The 23,994-nt window shown below is 45.5% G+C and overlaps 1 protein-coding gene across 1 annotated transcript in view; it reads left to right on the forward strand.

Moving 5' to 3' along the window:
• The window catches only part of patj (PATJ crumbs cell polarity complex component), a 109,538-nt gene that overhangs the window by 31,270 nt on the left and 54,274 nt on the right, over positions 1-23,994 (forward strand). Inside the window, exons 17-26 of the mRNA XM_070832976.1 lie at positions 3,315-3,524; positions 3,597-3,671; positions 11,842-12,132; positions 13,498-13,582; positions 14,408-14,471; positions 15,851-15,988; positions 16,627-16,804; positions 17,662-17,772; positions 18,888-18,947; positions 19,726-19,825. Of these exons, the coding sequence (XP_070689077.1) occupies positions 3,315-3,524; positions 3,597-3,671; positions 11,842-12,132; positions 13,498-13,582; positions 14,408-14,471; positions 15,851-15,988; positions 16,627-16,804; positions 17,662-17,772; positions 18,888-18,947; positions 19,726-19,825 (1,312 nt within the window). The remainder of the gene's footprint in view (positions 1-3,314; positions 3,525-3,596; positions 3,672-11,841; positions 12,133-13,497; positions 13,583-14,407; positions 14,472-15,850; positions 15,989-16,626; positions 16,805-17,661; positions 17,773-18,887; positions 18,948-19,725; positions 19,826-23,994) is intronic.

Here is a 23,994-nt window from a genome sequence, read left to right on the forward strand (position 1 = left end):
CTCTAACCTTTGGTCTAAACTTACAAAGTAAAGTGTGTTAACAGAATCATCTCGTCCTTCTCTGAACACTTTCTGTCACCTTCTCTCTCTGCAGCTGCAGGTGTCGATAAGTTTGATCTTCTACTGAGAATTTGTCCGTAAGCATTTAAAACTTCATTATATTACAGAAAATAAATTAAAATCATCAGAGTGACAAAAGAAATCAGGAGTAAAGAAAGATAGAAACTGTAGAATATTACAGAATAACACGTGAAGTAATAAAACATGGTGCACATTTATTATTATAATGCTCATGATATTGATGTGATAGATTATTTCTGAATAGATTTTTAAATGGAGTCGTTTTTTAACTGAACTCATCACAGCGTCTTAAAATTATTAGAACAAAAGAAGAAAGTTTTGTCAAACTTTGTCACCTGATTTCTTCCACAAAGGACATTTTTCTGCCAAACTTTAGGAGGAATTAATAAATAAACAGACCGTAAATATACACAAACTGCTTTAAGAGAAGAGTGAGGAGGTTTTTCTGTGTGGAGACAGAAGAGGAAACATCGGACGGCCTCCGTCTGACTGCAGCTCTGCTCTTAATGTGCAGCAACAAACACTTTAAAGGGTCACCTGACCGCCGCGTTTAGTGATGTCACCGCGTTTAGTGATGTCACAGCGTTTAGTGATGTCACAGTGCGCCGTCAGAGCGCCGAAGCCCCGGAGGTCATCAGGAGCGAGAGCTGCTCTTTAAAGATGTAGATAATATTTGACAATATGAGACGACAGAATCTGAGCTCAAAGGCACACTTACCTGTTTGGAGCTTTCAGCCTCCGGCGTGGCCGCTACAGGTGTGACCCTCACAGCAGCTTTAATGTTCCATGTTCACTTAAACCACCGAGAGCTGGCTGGAAAACAGACTTTCTCCTCGTCTGCTGAAGTCATTAAAAACTGAATTTATTTTTCAGCAGCAGGAGACGACAAACATTAGTGTTCAGAATAAATCCAGCGACGGGCCTCGTGGCAGCAGGTAGAGCTCACAGCAGAGAAGTGTTTATTTAAAAAAGGAAATAAAAGAGTGAAGACATTTAAAACTTGTCCTCCGTCTGCTCGGAGACGTCGTCAACTTCTCCAAAAGTTTTTACCTTTTTTCCATCCTCGTGTTTGTCAGGATGAAGACGCTCGTGTTAAATACAGATTTCGGCTTCAGCTGGTGAAAGAGATAAAAGTGCCTGTGAGGGTTTGTGTCACATAAACCTGGAAATAATCCGACAGTTTGAGGATCAAAATCCTCTGAAAACATCCGATTACTGCTATTTATGAGTGTTTGTATTGTTCTTATTTTTATTGTCCTGGACATACACAGAGAAGTTTCACCAGAGTCAAATTCCTTGTCTGTTTGTTCAAACGAGGCCAATAAAGGTGATTCTGAACGCCGTTAGAGAGAAGATCAGAGTCCCTCCGGTGGTTTCTGCTTCAGGGTTCAACGTGTTTATCGTCGGGACTCAAAGAAAACAGATAGAATAAAGACATGTGGAGCCAATAAGTGTGAAGTAAAACAGAAGAATAACTTTATTTAGACAGCACTGTTAAAGGCTTCATATTAAAAAACCAAACAACTGCTGATGAACTCAGTTTGATATAGATACAGAAACATGAAACAGCCCAGCGGTGGATGGAAAGAGATCACTTACATCTGATCTCAATATTTCTTTACTTATTATTTTTAAACGCTTCCCAAATGTCACACACACATGGGATAAATATAAAAACATCATGGAGAACTCAGGGACGCTAAAATCTAAACACATGAACTGATAAAATGAGCGAGCGGCTGCTCCTCTTCCTCCTCCTCGTGCTGAGAGTCTGTGGATGTGTGAGGTGAGGCCTCCTCTTCCTCAGGCGTGTTTGCGTGTTGTTGTGTGTTTGTGTCGGTGGATTTTCCCGTCGTTCCTCTGGTCTCTGTCTCCCCCTGCCTGCCTCTCTGCTGCTCTACTCAGAGCCACGTTCACTGCCAGTGAGTGATGGGGTGATGAATCTGTCTCCTCCTGCGATGGGAGGAAGAGGAGGAAGCTCCGAGTGTCGTCCTTAAACCCTGTGGCAGGTTTGAAGACGTACCTGCAGGCCTGGAGGAGCCAGTTGTCATTTTACCTCAAAAGTCACCAACGTTGTAGTTAAACCAAAAAGTCTATCTCTGGAAGATCCTTTTGGTTTAACCACAAACAGCACACACACCAGACTACATTCACTAAAACAGGGATTTTAGAGAACAGGACACAGGAGCTGCTGCCTCCATCAGTTCGTCTGTTTGGGTTGTTGTGTCACTTTGGAGTTTAAAAAGTTAAGCACAGATCCAACACAATATTGGTGTAACACAATAACACAAAGAAACTTACAGAAAGAGGCAGAGGTAGAGCAGCATATCACGTGTTTTGAGAACTAAAATGACCGATTTTTGCAATGGAGTCTGGTGACTTTGAAGAGCCCAGGTATCGGTATCATGACTGAAAACATGACCTCCCTGCTGTAGGTGATAAATGTGCATAAAGCATGTGACTGAGAGCAAAGAGCTGAGATCATCAGCTCTGGGTGGAAACAAGCATTCGTTCACGTTTTATTTAGCCGATTTTCGCAAAATGTGGTTAAAAGTTGCACCACATCTGGATGGAAACTACAGCGTGAGGAACATGTCTGTGACTGGCTGTGTGAGCTGAGGTAGAACAGGTAGAACAGCAGAGCATCACACACAAAGTGTTTTCTGACCAGCAGTGACTTAAACTGTCACTGCTGAAGAAGTAAACCTTTTTTATGATCTTTCACTGCTGTACTTACAGGTTCCTTTGGAGTTTTGGACCTTTTAGTAGCACTGCTAAACAGTATTTCTGTCAAACGGCCGTTATATTACTCTCTGCACTCACACCAGACTACATTCACAAAAACAGGGATTTTAGCTCACAGATCACAGGAGCTGCTGCTCTGCTGCTGCCTCCATCAGGTAGTTTGTTTGTGTTATTGTGTGTTACATAAATATTGTGTTGGATCTGAACTAACCCTTTGAAGTCACACAAGAACAGGAACAAACAAACTGATGGAGGAAGCAGTAGACCAGCACCTCCCATGTAAAATCCCTGTTTTACTGAATGTAGTCTGGTGTGTGTGCAGAGAGCGATATAACAGCGGTTTGGTGTCTGCTGGCTGAGGTGATCTACTGGACCAGTTCCAACACTTTTACTACCTACCAGTCACTCACACAGAGAGGACCGGTGGTTTAAAAACACCAGAGTTGCCCTTTGATGTGAAGTGAACGTAACGCTAATGTTTCCTCCAGGACCCACTGGATCCCGGCCGCTGCGTGATGGTGATCCGTTCTCTGGTTCCCGGCGGTTCGGCAGAGCATCACGGCGGTATGCTTCCTGGAGACCAGCTGGTGTCGGTGAACCAGACCCCGGTGGACGTGCTCACCCTGGCCCAGTCGGTGGAGGTCCTGAAGGCCGCCCCCCCGGGCACCGTGCGCCTGGGCATCCGCAAGCCTCTGGTGGTACGTCCCCTCCTGTGGGCTCTGAACACGGTGGGTTCCCTTCAGGGGTCTGACTGAACTGTGTCTGTGCAGGTGGAGGGACCAGGGAGGGGGGCGGAGGACGGCAGCCAGGTGTCCCCCAGCCACACACACCTGCCTGTGCCGAAGGTAACACACACACACACACACACACACACACACACACACACTTGGTGCTTACAGTAAACAGGAGAAATAAGAAAGCAGAATTAAAAAACAAGTAGTCAAGAAAACATTAGATATAGATGAGTTATAATAATTACTGATGATCAATTCTAAATATAAATTCTAAGACAAAAACTGGACAAATCTAAAAAGATAAATGTGATATATTTGTTTAGATAAAGAAAGCTGTTAAATAACATTAAACATTTATCTACTTTCTTTCCATTCAGTCAGATGAATGGTTTAGTGGCTGTGGCTGCGATGTCAGGAAATGGTGAAGAAGTGTTTGTTAAAATGTTCCCACAGACGGAGACGATGTGTGTCATTAGTTTGGTTTATTGCACCAACAGTTTTCTGTCTGATGTGGTGGATACTAGCTGCTTTTATTGTGTGTTAATGGTAAAAGACTCTCCAGCTTTATTTCAAAGTGTCCTACATCAATATTATTATTATTAGTGAATTATCATTCAGTCTTAATGCTGCTCCAGCGTACACTGATGAATGTCAGACTGCTGTGTTCTCCCAGCAGTTTTGTGTTGGCTGAATTGTTGTGCAGCAGTTTCAGTACTAAGAAAGAAAGCCTACAATATAAAACTGCTTTAGAAACGTGTTCAACAGTAATATTTGTTTTTTTATGAGTCAGTATGTGTGACAAAACAGTCTCATAAAGGTCCCCTTACTTGCTTTTTTACCATCTTGAATAGGTGAATAGAACAAACTCTAATATGAAGACAAGTAAAACTCCCTTCTGTCCATATCCTGGTGTCTAAATGACTGGTGGGTCCACTAAAAGAGCTTGTTTGATCCACTGACAGGCTCAGAGTGTTATTCTAAGTGTGTGACAGCATCATGGAAAGGATCCCTACAGAGAGAGACCTGGAAGATCCTTTTGGTTTAACCACAAACAGCACACACACCAGACTACATTCACTAAAACAGGGATTTTAGAGAACAGGACACAGGAGCTGCTGCTCTGCTGCTGCCTCCATCAGTCAGTGTGTCTGTGTTATTGTGTGTTACACAAATATTGTGATGGATCTTAAAACACCAAAGTCACACAAGAGCAGAAACAAACTAACTGATGGAGGCAGCAGCAGAGCAGCACCTCCTGTGTTCTGTGAGGTAAAATGACTGATTTTGTGAATGGAGTCTGGTGGCTTTGGCGTTTGACGGCTGTTTCTGGTCAGTCAAAAAGGATCTTCCTCGTAAACAAAGCGATCTGTTTCTGCAGGAATCTTTTGAGGCAAATTTGTGATTTTGGGGCGTTAAAACGTTCAGATCTGACTCTGGAGACCATGTTTGAACAGAGAGACTCTGGTCACCTGTCTTTGTTCCTCTCTGAGATGTTAATCAAGCCAGTCCAGACTAATTGGTCCATTAAGATTTTCTCCTCTTTCACATTATTCCCTCCATCCCTCCCTCCACCTCTCTTCATCTTCCACAGTCTCCCCCCTCCTCCTCGTTCTTTATCTCCTCCCCTCTTAACTCATTTCACTTCAGTGTAGTTTATTGGTCTGGGTACCAGAGGAGCAGCGCTGCCAAGGAATGTGACTGTAAAGAAAACTAAATGGAGGAATAAATAAATGTAAATAAATATGTGCAGCGTGACGGGAATGGAGAGAAACGGACTCAGAGTTCAGCCTGGATTTAAGCGGCTGTAAAGCAGGACGACACAGACGCTGATGTCTGCTGGAGGATGACCTCTGATAACATAAACTCTCAGAGTTCACTGTGAGCTGTCTGCTGTTCGGTTGGATCATCAAAAAGATGAAAAGACGGGAGCGGAGAGGTGAACAGTGCTGCAGCAGGTCTCAGCTCCTGCTGTTTTTAGGAGTTTGGGGGTTTTAAAGGTTAGAAAATAAGATGATAGTTTATCTGCCAGTATGTGCAGAAACCTTTTTATGCCGAGGACAGAGGCGTGTCCGTCTGTCCGTCTGTCCGAGTCATTCCCATGAACACGATGTCTCAGGAACACCTGCAGGGACTTTATTCAGCTTTGGCCCAAACATCCACTCAGACTGGAGGATGAACTGATTTGGATTTTGGTGTCTGACGGGATCAAAGATGAAACGAACAGCCGTTATATCACTCTCACCAGACTCCATTCATAAAAACAGGGATTTAAGAGCTGCTGGACTGCTGCTGCCTCGTTCAGGATCAGAAGCAGACTGCGACCATATTCACGTCTGGCTGATACTGAATCAGTGACTCTGATCTCAGGTCTGAACAGACACTGATGGAAACTGTAACCTGACTAGTTGATGGAGGCAAACAACCGAGTTCTGATGAGTTGAGATGATCTGTGGCTGATTTATTCTCACGTTAGATATTTCTGTCTAAAGTGAGAATAAATCTGCCACATAAAGGCAGCAGAATCAGCTGATTTGGACTCTTTAAACTGAGAGTCGAGAAGCAAAACTGTGTTAAAACAACTCAGAGGAACCCGTTCAAGGGAACCTGGTCCAAAGAAGAGGCCACGACGGTGCCACTCTTCTTCTGTGTTTTCCTGCAAATGGACAAAAGGGACTGAGAGCGAGGTGCTGGAGATGATGGAGGTGCAGGACAAGCAGGAGGTGCAGGAGGTGCTGGAGGTGCAGGAGGTGCAGGAGGTGCAGGAGATGATTGAGGTGCAGGAGATAAATTGGTGCATCTTGTCACTATGGAAACGTTTCTGTTCATCTTTTGTCTTCTTTTATTTCATCTCACCTCTGTGGTCTTTTCTCTCGCTCCTTCATCTCTCCTCTCTCTCACCTCGTTTCTCTGTCATCTCTCTCCTCTCTTTCACCTTCTCTCACCCTCCCTCCCTCCTCTCCTCCCTCCTCTCCTCCCTCCCTCCTCTCCTTAATCTCTCCTCTCCCTCCTCTCTGTCTCTGTGAAGCTGCTGACTCAGCTGGATGGCTGGATGGTATAAAGTGCTCTATCAGCTCCACCAGCAGCATCTCTCTCTTAAGTGAGTCGGGGGGGTGGAGGGGAGTGTTTGGGGGGGGGGGGGGGTACTCTGAGGACACTTTGGTCCTCCAGCATCTGAACACTGAACACTGCAGTAGTGGCTGCAAAGGTCCGAACCACAGCGCTCACGGTGAATCTGTAGTTTAAACAGGTGTTTGATTTGTTTCTACACTATAAACCACAGAGATGATGCCACATGTAAAGCATCTGTAAATATTAATAACTAAAAACTGCAGGAAACAGCACTTCCTGTGTCAGTCCTTTCAAATTTTCAAAATTTTTTTACCTAATCTGGACAAGAAACGGCTCCTTTTTTTTTTTTTTCCTGTAACAAACCGACCAATTAAAACTCTGTCGACTGAGACTCGTCTGACGTGCGGTCGACCTTCAGGCCGCTGACATCTCTGGAGGCACTTTCAGAGCAGCGTGTCCTAACAGCAAGTGAGCGCCCACATTTTAACCTGAAATCAGATCTCTGTGACCAGATCAGCCACTGATTCAGGATTCTGTGATGAAATGAGGAGCTGTGGTACAGATAGCTCCTCCTTCCAGCTCCTCCTCGTCCACTACGGCTCTTTCAAAGCCACAGAAATGGAAACAGAGCGTCTGACATTAAGGCAGTCCAGTAGAAAACTGTACCCTCTGACCTGAGCTACAACACGGGTGGAGCGCTGCTTTTTACATCCGTGCAGACGCCCACATCGCTGCTGTCGTCGTCGTCGTCGTCGTCGTCTGTCTCGGTGTGGACGGGCCTGAAGTCCCACTGCAGCTCTGTTGAGTTGAGGACAGAAGAACTATTCATAGTAAATTAAATAATAAATGAACGATAAATAATAAATCTTCTTTCTTTGCTTTACTGTAAAAGTGAGTCTCGTTTTGAGAAGCAAACGGGACAATCGAGCTTCACTGAGCATCAGTCCGATGTGGATGATTAGATTTTTAGGCTCATATTTTTACTCCGGGGCTCAACTTCAAATGTCTTTTCTCATATTTTGTGGGCGCACAGACACATTTATGTTGAAAACCACTAAAGAGACTGGAGACTGGTGTATTGTGTGCACACAAGATAATAATGTGTTTGCACAAGTTGATGAGATTTTTATCTCCTCTTATTATAAGATCAGTATCAGAGTCCATGTGTTGTGCAGCTCAGATAAGGATCTTACTATTACACACCACATAACAAAGTAGGTTAATCCTCCTGACTTTTGACTAAAACCCATTCTACAATTAAAGAAAAAGTTTTTTAAACCTGATTTAATGTTCTGGTGATCTGTAGGATCCTTTTGGTTTAACCACAGACGGCTGTTGTATCGCTCTCTTCACACACACCAGACTCCATTGACTAAACTACTGATTTTACTTCTCAGAACACAGGAGTTGCTGGTCTGCCACTATTAGTTTGTTAGTATTATTTTGGGTGCCACACATATTGTGTCGGATCTGAAATAAACCTTTAAAACACCAAAGTCGCACAATAATACAGAATAAACTAACTGATGGAGGCAGCAGTGGACCAGTAAGCTCCTTTGCTCTGTGAGGTAAATTTGCTGTTTTTGTGAATGGAGTCTGGTGTGTTTGAAGAGAGCGACATGACAGCTGTTTCTGCTAAAACAAAAAAGATCTTCCAAGTCATTTTACCTACAGTACTAAAGTTTAATCTTAAGTACTGAGTACTGTACTGTACTCTGCTGTGTACTTCTGTCCTCCTCCTGCTGCCGTCCTCTGTGCCGCTGTTTTATTTCCTGTTTTATATGCAGCCCATTTGGCTGAAGAGGGTATTTCACAGCCCACAGGTCTCTGATGGGTTTCCATAAAGACAGCTGGGTCGGCGCTGTCACTTCACCGCCGGATCGTTCTCTGTCACGCCAGCCCGCTGACCAGAGAGAGACCCCCGTTACACATCCACACCTCGTTAACTTTCAGAGGTCATATGTAGAAGACGGCTGCCGCTGCTGTAGTTACAGGCTGCCATCACATTCTGATCTGCTTTGTGCAGACAAAGAGCGGTGGTGGCGGCGGCGGCCACAGATCAAACCGATTTAACAAATGAATACAAGACAAAGAACTTGGTGACACCAACCATCAACTTTACTGCCACCGTTTCTTTTACCCTGGTTGCTGTAAAAGAAACGTCTGACACACGTCCCCGTGCTCACTTCAGGTCCTTTTATTGTGTATTTTATTGATTGTTACTCATCCTCCATTGATGTCTGTTATCAAAATCATTCAGGTCTTCTGCAACATCTGAAGAGACGAGGACACGTCGTTAAAACGCCTCATTTACCTGATTATTGTAGAAGCTGGTCCACATTCCTGAAGGGTTCTTCAAAGGAGAACTCCACTGTTTCTACCCATGATCCTCTCTGTCCACATCCTGGTGTCTGAGTGACTGGTAGGTAGTAAAAGTGTTGGAACTGGTCCAGTAGATCACCTCAGCCAGCAGACACCAAACGGGCTGCAATGGCTGCAACGTGATCCTTTGGGACAACTGCACCTGATCACAGTAGGTCCACCAGACTCCATTGACAAAATCAGTCATTGAACACAGGAGTTGCAGATCCTTATATATATCCAGGTAATTATGGTTGTGTGACTTTGGTGTTTTAAAGGGTTTGTTCAGATCCAACATATTATTTGTTTAACACACAATAACACAAACACACTGACTGATGGAGGCAGCAGCAGAGCAGCAGCTCCTGTGTCCTGTTCTCTAAAATCCCTGTTTTAGTGAATGTAGTCTGGTGTGTGTGCTGTTTGTGGTTAAACCAAAAGGATCTTCCAGGTCTCTCTCTGTAGGGATCCTTTCCATGATGCTGTCACACACTTAGAATAACACTCTGAGCCTGTCAGTGGATCAAACAAGCTCTTTTAGTGGACCTACTGTGATCAGGTGCAGTTGTCCCAAAGGATCACGTTGCAGCCATTGCAGCCCGTTTGGTGTCTGCTGGCTGAGGTGATCTACTGGACCAGTTCCAACACTTTTACCACCTACCAGGATGTGGACAGAGAGGACTCTGGGTTAAAACTCTGACTGTGATTTATCTATTTATTTATTTATTTATTTGTGCAGTAAAAGATCCAGATCACAGGATCTAGCGGTCTGACTGAGAGCTCCCTGGTCTGATGACCCTCAGCTCTACATGTAGTCTAATTTGAGGGATTCGACCCCGCGGCTGCAGCAGCACGCTGCCCGCAGTGCCGCCCTGCAGCCCGCCGCTGCAGAGAGCCTCAATCGACCAAGTCGTCATCCCAGCTGTCCTCATCGCCTAATGGCACAGATATTAAATGACGGCGTCTTTAAATCTTATGAATATGAGGCCAGGCAGTCAGGGCCAATACACATCAGTCTGCAGAACATCCTGTTAGCGTTATGAGCTCTCTGCCGCTGCCGCCGTCTGCTCCTCACCTCCATTATACAGCCGTGATGGGCCGGCTTCCCAGGCCCAAATTAAAAGAAGAGGAGCAGAGTCCTTGACGATGAGGCTTCGTCGATGGAAATTAGCCTAAGTGTTGTCATTAATATTTCCCGGCGCGGGCTAATGTCTGCATCGTAATGTTAAGAACAGGATATCCCCCCAGTATCTGCTGAGGGAGGCTCTTTGGGGAGTTGGACAAAACCTTTATGTGTTCAGAGATGAAGGCTAATGTTCAAAGTCAGTCAAGTTTTAGATTTACTGCGAGCTGCAGTTTGAGTTCTTCCACCGAGGAGGCAGACGGCTCGAAGCTTCCGGATCTCACAGCTCGGCTGATTTAACGAGACTCTTCATTTACCCGCAGCTCAGGTCGATCCGCTGGACGGATGACTGGCACGGTGGATCCTCCGTTCATCTCTATCACTTCTGCCCTGAATTTAATTCTCAAATCTGGTCTGGCTCAGAATCAAAGTAATGTTCCTGGTCTTCTTCACCTCTGATTTAAAGTACTTGTAAGAAGAAGAAAAGAGAAAAGAGAACATTGATCCAGACGGTTGGCCTGTGTTTTACATAAAGTGCTTCCAGCTACTTTCACAACTTTAAAACTTTAGAGTTTAGTTTTGGAAAAGGTGATATCTTAGAGTCTGTAGGTTTTTATGTACGTGTGTATACATGACTACGTATTTAACAACAGAAGGACCTGTGAGCCGTAACTGAAACATCAGGAGAACTTTCACTCCTCCATCTTCATATCCAGGAGTAAATATTCATGTTTAACACGTGTACACTCACACACACCTGTATTCACCCACACATGTCCTTCTACTTCAGTCTGTGAGTGACTTTCTCATGTACGTCCATCACACACACGTGACTTCATACCACGGTCTGCGTGAATACTCCGCTCTGATTGGCTGCAGGGTGTCGATTAAAATGTGTTAAAGGATCCTGCTGAAACCACATCAGCTACATAACAACAGCCGTTATGTCGTTCTCATCAAACACACCACACTACATTCACAAAAACACTAATTTTACATCACAGAACACAGGAGCTGCTGGTCTGCTGCTGCCTCCATCAGTTAGTGTGTTTGTGTTTTTGTGTGACTTTGGTGTTTTAAGATCCATCACAATATCTGTGTAACACAAACAAACTACCTGATGGAGGCAGCAGCAGAGCAGCAGCTCCTGTGTCCTGTTCTCTAAAATCCCTGTTTTAGTGAATGTAGTCTGGTGTGTGTGCTGTTTGTGGTTAAACCAAAAGGATCTTCCAGGTCTCTCTCTGTAGGGATCCTTTCCATGATGCTGTCACACACTTAGAATAACACTCTGAGCCTGTCAGTGGATCAAACAAGCTCTTTTAGTGGACCTACTGTGATCAGGTGCAGTTGTCCCAAAGGATCACGTTGCAGCCATTGCAGCCCGTTTGGTGGCTGCTGGCTGAGGTGATCTACTGGTGATCTACTGGACCAGTTCCAACACTTTTACTACCTACCAGGATGTGGACAGGGGGGGACCAGGGGGAGAAAAACCCATAATTACAGAATATGTTTCATTTCTCTGGCCCACACATGGACTCTGATATTGATCTGATGCTGAGCACAGTGCACCTTTTAAAGGGTCTTTCAACATGAAAGGTGACATCATATCAAACCAAGAGGCCAAACTGGATTTAAGATTCACCTCAAACTTGAATCAGAAACTTCTTGTAAACCTGATTCGACCTTTGACCTTTTCACTGATCTATTTTTCTGTTGTTTGTGTTTCAGGGTTTCGGTGACGGCTCCATCCTGCCAGAAGACCTTCGTCAGGAGGAGGAGGAAGAGGAGGAGGAGGAGGAGCAGGAGCTGATCCTGGATGGAGGTCTGCCTCGCTACACCTCCCTCCCCCGGACCTCCGGCCTCCTGCTGGTGGAGGAGGGCAGGGAGATGGCCGTGGACGAGGAGGAGGAGGAGGAGGAGACGAAGGAGAAAGTGGAGGAGAGCACGGGCTCCCTCCCCAGGAAGCCTCCTCCATCCTGGGAGGAGTGGAAACTCAGCTTGTCCAGAGGAGCCGAGGAGGTGAGGAGGAGTTCAGTAAAGAGAGAAACCTGGATCAGCTGAGTCCTCGATCTTTAGTGGTTCTTCTCTCCACTACACACTGACACACTGACTAACTAACACACACACTATAGACCTCCACTACACACTAACACACTGACTAACTAACACACACACACTATAGACCTCCACTACACACTGACACACTGACTAACTAACACACACACACTATAGACCTCCACTACACACTGACACACTGACTAACTAACACACACACACACTATAGACCTCCACTACACACTGACACACTGACTAACTAACACACACACACTATAGACCTCCACTACACACTGACACACTGACTAACTAACACACACACTATAGACCTCCACTACACACTGACACACTGACTAACTAACACACACACACACTATAGACCTCCACTACACACTGACACACTGACTAACTAACACACACACACACTATAGACCTCCACTACACACTGACACACTGACTAACTAGCACACACACACTATAGACCTCCACTACACACTAACACACTGACTAACTAACACACACACTATAGACCTCCACTACACACTAACACACTGACTAACTAACACACACACACTATAGACCTCCACTACACACTGACACACTGACTAACTAACACACACACACACTATAGACCTCCACTACACACTGACACACTGACTAACTAACACACACACACACTATAGACCTCCACTACACACTGACACACTGACTAACTAACACACACACACTATAGACCTCCACTACACACTGACACACTGACTAACTAACACACACACACTATAGACCTCCACTACACACTGACACACTGACTAACTAACACACACACTATAGACCTCCACTACACACTGACACACTGACTAACTAACACACACACACACTATAGACCTCCACTACACACTGACACACTGACTAACTAACACACACACACACTATAGACCTCCACTACACACTGACACACTGACTAACTAGCACACACACACTATAGACCTCCACTACACACTAACACACTGACTAACTAACACACACACTATAGACCTCCACTACACACACACACACACACAAACACACACACACACACACACACTATAGACCTCCACTACACACTGACACACTGACTAACTAACACACACACTATAGACCTCCACTACACACACACACACACACACACACACACACACACACACACACACTATAGACCTCCACTACACACACACACACACACACACACACACACACACTATAGACCTCCACTACACACTAACACACACACACACACACACACTATAGAGTAGGTGGTTTGTGGTGTAACTGGACTGTTTTCTCCTCCAGACGTGGAGGACACAGCTCCTGGATGAGGAGGACCTGCTGGGTTCAGACCAGGAGGACGTCACGTCTGCAGGAAACCTGCTGCTGGGTCTGAATCTTTATTCCCTCCTCCCACAGTCGGTCAGAGAGCGGAGCCCAACACAGGGACACAGATTCAAACAGAGCTCTCGACCACATCATCCCATGGCCTTCTTCGTGTTTAGGTTCCCTTCACTGAAGAAAGCAGTGAGGTGTGGTCGAAAGCTCTGCTAACAGCTACAGTAAGGAAAGTGTGAGATTCTGACCTCAGATACAGAATTAATGGAATGAAGCTCAGTCCTGAATCAGGATGAAGATCTGATCAGAATAAATATCTAACAGATCACAGTTATCATCCTTGTGTTTTTTACCCATGATCCTCTCTGTCCACATCCTGGTGTCTGAACGACTGGTAGGTAGTAAAAGTGTTTGATCCACTGACAGGCTCAGAGTGTTATTCTGAGTGTGTGACAGCATCATGGAAAGGATCCCTACAGAGAGAGACCTGGAAGATCCTTTTGGTTTAACCACAAACAGCACACACACCAGACTACATTCACTAAAACAGGGATTTTAGAGAGCAGGACACAGGAGCTGCTGCTCTGCTGCTGCCTCCATCAGTCAGTGTGTTGTTGTTGTGTTACTCAGATATTGTGATTAAAACACCAAAGTCACTCAGTAACACAAACACACTGACTGATGGAGGCAGCAGCAGAGTAGCAGCTCCTGTGTCCTGTTCTCTAAAATTAGTGTTTTTGTGAATGTAGTCTGGTGGCTCTGAGTGCACTAATGTCTGTTCCTGGTCACTCTTTGTACCCAGCAGTCGTTCCCTCAGCAGACTGTAGAAACAGCAGTGACCCTTTATTCATCACCTCTGTCCTGTTTGTGCTCTCAGGTGTTCCAGACTCCAGAGACAGTGAAGTCGACTCTGAGCTCACTCTGACCGACACAGACACAGAGTCAGTATCTACCTCCTCCCTCTGTCTCCTCCTCCTCCTCCTCCTCCCTCTATCTCCTCTTCCTCTTCCTCCCTCTATCTCTTCTTCCTCCTCCTTCTCCTCGTCCTCCTCCTCCTCCTCCCTCTATCTCCTCCTCCTTCTATCTCCTCCTTCTCCTCCTCCTCCTTCTATCTCCTCCTTCTCCTCCTCCTCCCTCTTATCTCCTCCTTCTCTTCCTCCTCCTCCCCCTATCTCTTCCTTCTCCTCCTCCTCCTTCTATCTCTTCCTCCTCCTCCTCCTCCTCCTCCTTCTATCTCCTCCTTCTCCTCCTCCTCCTCCTCCTCCCTCTATCTCTTCCTTCTCCTCCTCCTCCTCCTCCCTCTATCTCCTCCTTCTCCTCCTCCTCTACCTCCTCCTCCTCCTCCCTCTATCTCCTCCTTCTCCTCCTCCTCTACCTCCTCCTCTATCTCCTCCTCCTCCTCTCTCTATCTCCTCCTCCCTCTACCTCCTCCTCCTCCTCCTCCCCCTCCTGCTCCTCTTCTTCCTCCTCCCTGTGTGTCCTCCTGGTTGTTTCTCAGTCCTGTGTCGCCCTCTCCTGGTTAAACATGTAGTAACACTGACTGGAAAGTCCTGGAATGAAGTGAAGTCTGTTCCAGGCAGGAGTCAGAGAGTTTAATAGTGTTATGGTGAAAGTTATTTAATCAAATCAAAACGTGTTTATTGATGTAACGTCCAGTTTGACACCTGCTCTGGTCACATCTGGTTACTATTTACATTTACTGCTTTTCCAGATTTTCAGTTTCAGTTGTTATTTATATATATATATATTATTTGTGCATCATTTTAGAAACTTTTTCTCTAAAATTCTTCTTTTTATATTTGTTATATCTCTTGTTTTTGCACTAATGCTGTTACTGACTCTTTATTTCTGCACTTCTGTTTCTTTCTGACCTGGAAGATCCTTTTGGTTTAACCACAAACAGTCGTTATGTCGCTCTTCAAACACACCAGACTACATTGAGAAAAACACTGATTTTACCTCACAGGACACAGGAGCTGCTGTTCTACTGCTTTCTGGACTGGTTGTTTTGTTTGTGTTAGTGTGTGATTTTGGTGTTTAAAAGGTTTAGTTCAGATTCAGCACAATATACCCAATAACACAACAAACTAACTGATGCAGGCAGCAGTCGACCAATAACTCCTGTGTTCTGTGAACTAAAATCACTGTTTTTCTCAGTGGACTCTGGTTTCTTTGAAGATCAAATCTCTTTTGCAGCTCGTTGTACTGGACCAGCTCCAACACTTGTCAGAGCTAGCAGTCATTTATACAGCAGCATATGCAGAAAAGAGGATAAAGACGTTGTTTCTCTGTGAATCTGATGAGTGAAACTGTCCCTCAGGATGACCGACACTGACAGGAGGAAGAGGCGGAGCCAGGGGGGAGCGTCTCTATCAATCAGAGGGTCGTTTCTTCCCGAGAGAGAGGAGGGGGAGGGCGAGGAAACCCCCACCTTCAGTCACTGGGGACCCCCCCGCAGGTAACACACATCAACAGGTTTACCAGTCATGTGGAAAACAGGTCTGAGCTGCCGCACTTTAAAAACACTTTGTGCTTTTCATTAATCACAATAAGATTAGTATCAATAAATGATGTGTGTGACAGATTTGGAAGTAATTCATTAATAGTTCTATTTATTTTACTTTATTACTAATTTAAAAGTGTTTTGTGACCCTGATGAGGCTGAAACAGTAAAAATGTTCTTGACCTTCATCTCCAGAAAGTATGAAGTCAATCAGAGACACACATACACACACACACACACACACACACACACACACACACACACACACACACACACACACACACACACACACACACACACACACACACACACACACACACACACTTAAACTGGTAAATGTCACCAAAATCAGGTGTATTTACTGACTTATTTAAGAAAAGCTCCTGCTGTGTTGGTGCTCACAGTAAACACCAGGAAAAATAAGAAAGTAGAATTAAAAAGTACTCAGAAGTCAGAAAGAAGAAAACATTAAATATAAATGAGTTATGATACTGAATTAGAATTAAAGACAAAATAAAATGTTTAAAAAAATATAACAATATATATATATAATATATAAAAAAAGAACCATAAGTGGTGTTTCTGCCCCGCAGGGTGGAGGTGTGGCCCGAGGACGGCCAGTCTTTGGGCCTGAGCATCGTGGGAGGTCGTCACGTCATCAAGCGCCTGAGGAACGGAGAGGAACTGAAGGGAATCTTCATCAAGCAGGTTTTAACGAACAGCCCTGCAGCTAAAACACAGTGTCTGAAGACCGGAGACAAGATCCTGGAGGTAGGGCTCGGTCTAATACCTGGGTTCACAGCTGCAGTAGTGTACGCCTCAGCTTCATGGCTGTAAAATGAATTGTTTAGTCCCAGTGTGCCTCTGGTGATACAGTTATATAGTTATATACAGTTATATAGTTATATATTGGGAGGACATGATGTGTGTGCACCAAAAGAACTTAACCCTGAAATTATACATAATGAGCTAAAATGAGTCTTTTCATGAATGGAGTCTGGTGGCTCTGTAGATAAACGTCTGTTTCTGGTTAAACAAAGATAAAAATAAAGACATTTTGCCTGCAGAGCTACAGTCTAACCTTAAGTACCATGAGGCCTAAGTACTCTACTGTACTCTGCTGTGTACTTCACTTCACTTTCTGTCTCTTTCTGACCTGTAAGACTGTTTTACGGCCATTTTATTGTTCTCTGCAAACACACCAGATTCCATTGACAAAAACACCCATTTTACCTCACAGAACACAGGACTTTGTACTGTATTGTACTGTATGACTTTGGTGTTTTACAGGGTTAGTATGGATCTGAACACTTTAGAACAGCAAATCAAACAACGACAGAAACACACTAACTGATGGAGGCAGCAGCAGAGCAGCAGCTCCTGTGTCCTGACAGCTAAAAGAAATGATGTTTTTGTGAATGGAGTCTGGTGGCTGATCTACTGAACTTTTTGTATGTACCAGTCATTTAGACACAAGTGTATGTGTAAATAGGATTAAAAGTGCCGGTATTACCCTTCAAAACGTGTTTAGCTGTGAAGTATAACATGTTTTCCTCCACCTACAGCGTCACACCTGAGAAAGGAGAAGAAGTATTTGTCCTCTAATCTCAACATTTCACTGTGTGCAGGTGTCAGGTGTTGACCTGCGAGCTGCCAGTCACGAGGAGGCCGTCAATGCCATCAAATCTGCTCCGAGCCCCGTCGTCTTCATCGTCCAGAGCCTGTCGGCGACTCCACGGGTACGAACACGCCCCATTCACACTATATTAACGTCACAGGGGAGGTGGCGAAGGAAATGTTCACCGTGCTGCTTGGCGCCGTCTCTGATGCCCGTCCAGAATAATCCTCCAGAAAACAGAGGCTGCAGAACCTCATAGAGAATCTGTCTGTTTTTAAGGTTCCTTCAGTCTCTCAGTGATCCACTGACAGTTGTCTGAACATCCAGGGATCCACTGCAGACAGGAGCTGCTAACGGCCGATTCGGCTCACTTTTTGGCAAAATATCGGCTACAAAAACTGTCTGCTAAAAGAAACAGCCTGTCGTGTGTCAGTTTAGAATAGTTCCTTTATTAATCCTTCACAGGAAACTACTTTGTCACGGCAGCAGTACAGACAGACACCCCACAAGACAACCAACACTTAAGGCACAAAAACAATAGTAAAAAAGGAACAAATATATGAAAATATAAAATATGTACAGTCTAAAATAGAATAATACAACATAAGACTGGTTTACAATATAAAAAATAAAACCGTGTGGAGGTCGAGGAGGTCTGATGGTTCAGACTTTGACTCGGGAGAAAACCAAACCAAAAGTCAGCACTGAGTTATTTTAACTGATGTAACTTCACATACAGAACTGTCGTACTCCTCTTCACGCTGAGCATCACCGTTTCCTAAACCTAACCACAGAGTTTGGCTGCTTAAACCAGACCAAATTATGACCGCTAACATCACCGGAAATGTTTCTCTGCAAGTTTTATTTTGAAAGGGTGCCCCTACAGCTGTGCTTTACTTTGATTAGTGTCGCTGCTGTTGAATGTGTAGTTTTGTAGATTTGATGTGAGGCATTAACTGCTGCAGACATGATGCCAGATGAGGCGTCCACGAGGTCAGGCTGAACAGCAGCAGAGTTTCCTGTCGTCGTGCTGGTTCCCTAATAGGCCTGTATGTTGGTGTTAGCATGTTAGCATGTTAGCATGTGTCAGGTTAGCAGTTATGAGCCCACCTGTCCGACATGAACACACACACACACAGTACAAACTCATGCTGTGAAGTTCATAACCTGTGTGTGTGTGTGTGTGTGTGTGTGTGTGTGTGTGTGTGTGTGTGTGTGTGTGTGTGTGTGTTTCAGCCTGTGTCTCTGACAGCTCCCAGCTACAGTAAACACAAAGCGAAGAGGACAGAGTCTCCGGTAAGAGCAGCATCTTCCTCATGTTTGGTTTCTATGGCAACGACAGCGTTTGATTCAATGGACAGAAGTACTAATACCACACAGTAAAAGTACTAATACCACACAGTAAAAGTACTAATACCACACAGTAAAAGTACTCTGTTACAGTAAAATACTCTGTTAGCAGTAAAAGTACTAATACCGCACAGTAAAAGTACTAATACCGCACAGTGAAAGTACTAATACCACACAGTAAAAGTACTAATACCGCACAGTGAAAGTACTAATACCGCACAGTGAAAGTACTAATACCGCACAGTATACAAATAATAATAATAATTCTAATAATAACAGTAATAAAGAAGTAAGTGAAATAAACTTAAGCTCTGTGAGATAAATGAATCCTAAGAAGGGGAAATAAAGGGTCTGATCACCGCTGACCCTGGATCAGTGGGAGAATAAGTGCTGACAAATGAAATCAGGTGTGACTGGAAACAAAAAAGAGGCTCTGAAAGAACTCGTCATGAAACTCACTCCTGCCAGAGTTCACTGAAAGAAACAACAATTAATCTTCACGTTAAGACTTCAGTCTTCAAGGGTTCTGTGTAAAAACCTGTTTCACACCTGGAAACACAGCCTGGCTGAGTGACCTCAGGCTGTGAGGCCTGTGGCGTCCAGCAGGGGGCGCCGCCGCCTCAGCAGACCAAGCTGGAGGGTTCAGTCACACACACACACACACACACACACACACACACACAGAGGCCATGTTTGTTAGTTAGTTTGTTTTCTGTCTCCACAGCAACCAGGTGCAGCCCCGCCCCCTCTGAGACAGCCCCCACCCTACAGGCCTCCCAACCAATCAGAGCAGGAACTGAGCTCAGACCTGCAGCAGGCCAAAGGTCAGTCACACACACACACACACACACACACACACACACTCTTTCAGGGTTTCTAGTTCAACATGATGTTGAATCAGGTCTCAGACACAACGACAGTCTGAATGTGTCCAGATGAGTGAAGCAGCGTCACAGTTTGAGCTTTATGAAGAGCTCTGCTGACTCTTTGTAGGAAACACTTTCACTGATCACTTTAGACCCGAGCCAGGAGCCGTCCAGCTTCACTCCAGCTTCACTCCAGCTTCACTCCAGCTTCACTCCAGCTTCACTCCAGCTTCACTCCAGATTCACTCCAGCTTCACTCCAGCTTCACTCCAGCTTCACTCCAGATTCACTCCAGCTTCACTCCAGCTTCACTCCAGCTTCACAAGCACTTCAGCTGTGGGACATTTGAAGCCTTGTGTGTTGGTGGGTGTTACGGAGACTCTGCTGGCTGTGACGGCACCCGTAGAGGCTGTGGACCGGGGGGGGGGGGTCAAACTCATTTTAGTTCAGGGGCCACATGCAGCCCAGTTTGATCTCCAGGGGGGCGGAGCAGTAAAATCACAGCATAGTAACCTTTAAGTAATGACTCCACAGGTTTCCTCTGGTTTAGTGTAAGAGTACAAAACTGTCTGCTGTCATTTTGACACTGGACCCTCTGGGGGGGCCGGACTGGACCCTCTGGGGGGGCAGGACTGGACCCTCTGGGGGGGCAGGACTGGACCCTCTGGGGGGGGCCGGACTGGACCCTCTGGGGGAGCCGGACTGGACCCTCTGGGGGGGCAGGACTGGACCCTCTGGGGGGGGCCTGTTTAAAGCCTGTTAAAGCAGCAGTGTGTCCACGGTCACATGACGACTGTGATGAGGAGCTTCCTCTCTGATGGACTCAGCACTAAATCAGCATCGTCTTTATGGAGGCTCTGCTCTGACACACACACACACACACACACACACACACATAGAGACACACACACACACACACACACACACACACACACACACACACACACACACACACACACACACACACACACACACACACACACACACACTCTCTACCTATTACCAATTACAGTTTGATTTATGGCTCCCATTCCCTGATGCAGTCTTCTCCTCCTCTTTAATATTCGTCTCGTCTGCTGCTTTATTCCAGAAGTGATTACTGATGATGTTGATGATTTGACATGTGGACCCATAACACAAATGTCTCAGTGACGAGTTTTACCCTCAACGAGTCCTTTGATCCGGTTTATACGGAGTCCTAAATATACGTAAATGAGCCGCCGAGCCGACCGGTTTGGATGAATCTCTGACACAATGTGAGCTGATGGAGTTTAATGTTGATGATAAAGATCAGTTCAGATGTGACATGTAAGGTGTCAAAGTGCTGACGATAATCAGTCAGGAGCTCCATTTAATGTTTCAGTCCTTCAGCTGGTTTATCTGTATGGTAACAACAATAATAAATAATAGTAAATGTTAGGGCTGTTTTTATGATTCCTTCATTGTTCTTTAAGGCCTGAATGGATGTTTTCACCTTCGTGGAGGAGTGAAGCAGTTCCCTCTTGTTTTTGTTTGTGAGGAATTTGATGTCATGTCCACTTTAAGAAAGCCAGAGCGGAAATCAGACAGACAGACAGACAGACAGACAGACAGACCCCCCCCACCCCCACAGGAAGGTCTCCAGTTTGTCATAGTGGCCAAACCGTGACCAAACAAGTTTCACCATCACAATTTGATCCATGTGGAAAATGTAGAGGAGCCAAACAACTAAACCAGTTCATCCCTATTAAAGTTAGCCACAGGAAGTTAGCGGAAGGCTAACAGGAAGTTAGCCAGCTCAGCAGGCCTGAGACGCTAGTCCTCCAGGCTCTATGGGCCCAACCATGAGGAAGGTCGGGGTACTTTAACACCCGAAAAGAGGACCGTTTTTGGCTTCATGCTCCACTGAGCAGCAGGTGTCTGTTAGCATCACACTCTTAGTATCTGTATCTCTAAATCTCTACATCCATCTCTGAACACAGTGTCTCTGAAGATCTCACAGTATTCACAATATAGCACAGTGCATCTATGAATGTTTTAGTGTTTTTCTTAATATCTAACATTATCTCTGTGTATCTCTAAATATCTCAGTGTATCTCTAAATATCTCAGTGTATCTCAGATTATCTCTGTGTATCTCAGATTATCTCGGTGTATCTCGGTGTATCTCAGATTATCTCGGTGTATCTCAGATTATCTCGGTGTATCTCAGATTATCTCAGGTTATCTCGGTGTATCTCAGGTTAACTCGGTGTATCTCAGATTATCTCGGTGTATCTCAGATTATCTCGGTGTATCTCAGATTATCTCGGTGTATCTCAGATTATCTCGGTGTATCTCAGATTATCTCGGTGTATCTCAGATTATCTTGGTGTATCTCAGATTATCTCAGAGTGATTGATGGTTTGAGGCCCTCAGCAGCAGTCAGATGTGAGGCTGCTGTGCTCCGGCAGGACGGTCTGCTTCCTATCTGGGTTAATGTTGGAGAACGCGGCTCAGCTGTTCTCTGGTTTCACACCTCAAACAGCTTCTAAGTGGGTCGCTGCAGGTCTCAACACACACACACACACACACACACACACACACACACTTTCACCAATATATTTTTCTTACTCCCGTTGACATGTTTAAACCCGTAGAATGTAAGTAAATAGACTCTTACACAATACAGTCCTATCTCAGTGTGTCTGAATTATTATCATTCATTTGTTATTATGTATTTAGTCAGGCAGTCTCATTGAGTTCATGTCTGAGTATATCTGAGTGTCTCGGTGTTTCTCAGAGTGTCTTGGTGTATTTTAGAGTATCTCAGATTATCTCAGTCTGTCTTCCTGTGTTTGTATGCTTTGCTGTTGTCCTGCTGTTGTCCTAGTATTGTCCTGCTGTTGTCCCATTGTTGTCCTGCTGTTGTCCCATTGTTGTCCTGCTGTTGTCCTAGTATTGTCCTACTGTTGTCCCGCTGTTGTCCTGCTGTTTTCCCGCTATTGTACTGCTGTTTTCCCGCTGTTGTCCCGCTGTTTTCCTGCTGTTGTCCTGCTGTTTTCCCGCTGTTGTCCCGCTGTTGTCCCGCTGTTTTCCCGCTGTTGTCCCGCTGTTGTCCCGCTGTTGTCCTGCTGTTTTCCCGCTATTGTACTGCTGTTGTCCCGCTGTTTTCCCGCTGTTGTCCTGCTGTTTTCCCGCTATTGTACTGCTGTTTTCCCGCTGTTGTCCCGCTGTTTTCCCGCTGTTGTCCCGCTGTTGTTCCGCTGTTGTCCCGCTGTTGTCCCGCTGTTGTCCCGCTGTTGTCCCGCTGTTTTCCCGCTGTTGTCCCGCTGTTGTCCCGCTGTTTTCCTGCTGTTGTCCTGCTGTTTTCCCGCTATTGTACTGCTGTTGTCCCGCTGTTTTCCCGCTGTTGTCCCGCTGTTTTCCCGCTGTTGTCCCGCTGTTTTCCTGCTGTTGTCCTGCTGTTTTCCCGCTATTGTCCCGCTATTGTCCCGCTGTTGTCCCGCTGTTGTACTGCTGTTGTCCCGCTGTTGTCCCGCTGTTTTCCCGCTATTGTACTGCTGTTGTCCCGCTGTTTTCCCGCTGTTGTCCCGCTGTTTTCCCGCTGTTGTCCCGCTGTTTTCCTGCTGTTGTCCTGCTGTTTTCCCGCTATTGTCCCGCTGTTGTCCCGCTGTTGTCCCGCTGTTGTACTGCTGTTGTCCCGCTGTTGTCCCGCTGTTGTCCCGCTGTTGTCCCGCTGTTGTCCCGCTGTTTTCCCGCTATTGTACTGCTGTTGTCCCGCTGTTGTCCCGCTGTTGTCCCGCTGTTGTACTGCTGTTGTCCTGCTGTTGTACCGCTGTTTTCCCGCTGTTGTCCCGCTGTTGTCCTGCTGTTTTCCCGCTATTGTACTGCTGTTGTCCCGCTATTGTACTGCTGTTGTACTGCTGTTGTCCCGCTATTGTACTGCTGTTGTCCCGCTATTGTACTGCTGTTGTCCTGCTGTTGTCCCACTGTTGTCCCGCTGTTGTCCCGCTGTTGTCCTGCTGTTGTCCCGCTGTTGTCCCGCTGTTGTCCTGCTGTTGTCCCGCTGTTGTCCCGCTGTTGTCCTGCTGTTGTCCCGCTGTTGTCCCGCTGTTGTACTGCTGTTGTCCCGCTATTGTACTGCTGTTGTCCCGCTATTGTACTGCT

Source organism: Pempheris klunzingeri, chromosome 6, assembly GCF_042242105.1.
Source record: "Pempheris klunzingeri isolate RE-2024b chromosome 6, fPemKlu1.hap1, whole genome shotgun sequence".
In the NCBI taxonomy this organism is placed as follows: domain Eukaryota; kingdom Metazoa; phylum Chordata; class Actinopteri; order Acropomatiformes; family Pempheridae; genus Pempheris; species Pempheris klunzingeri.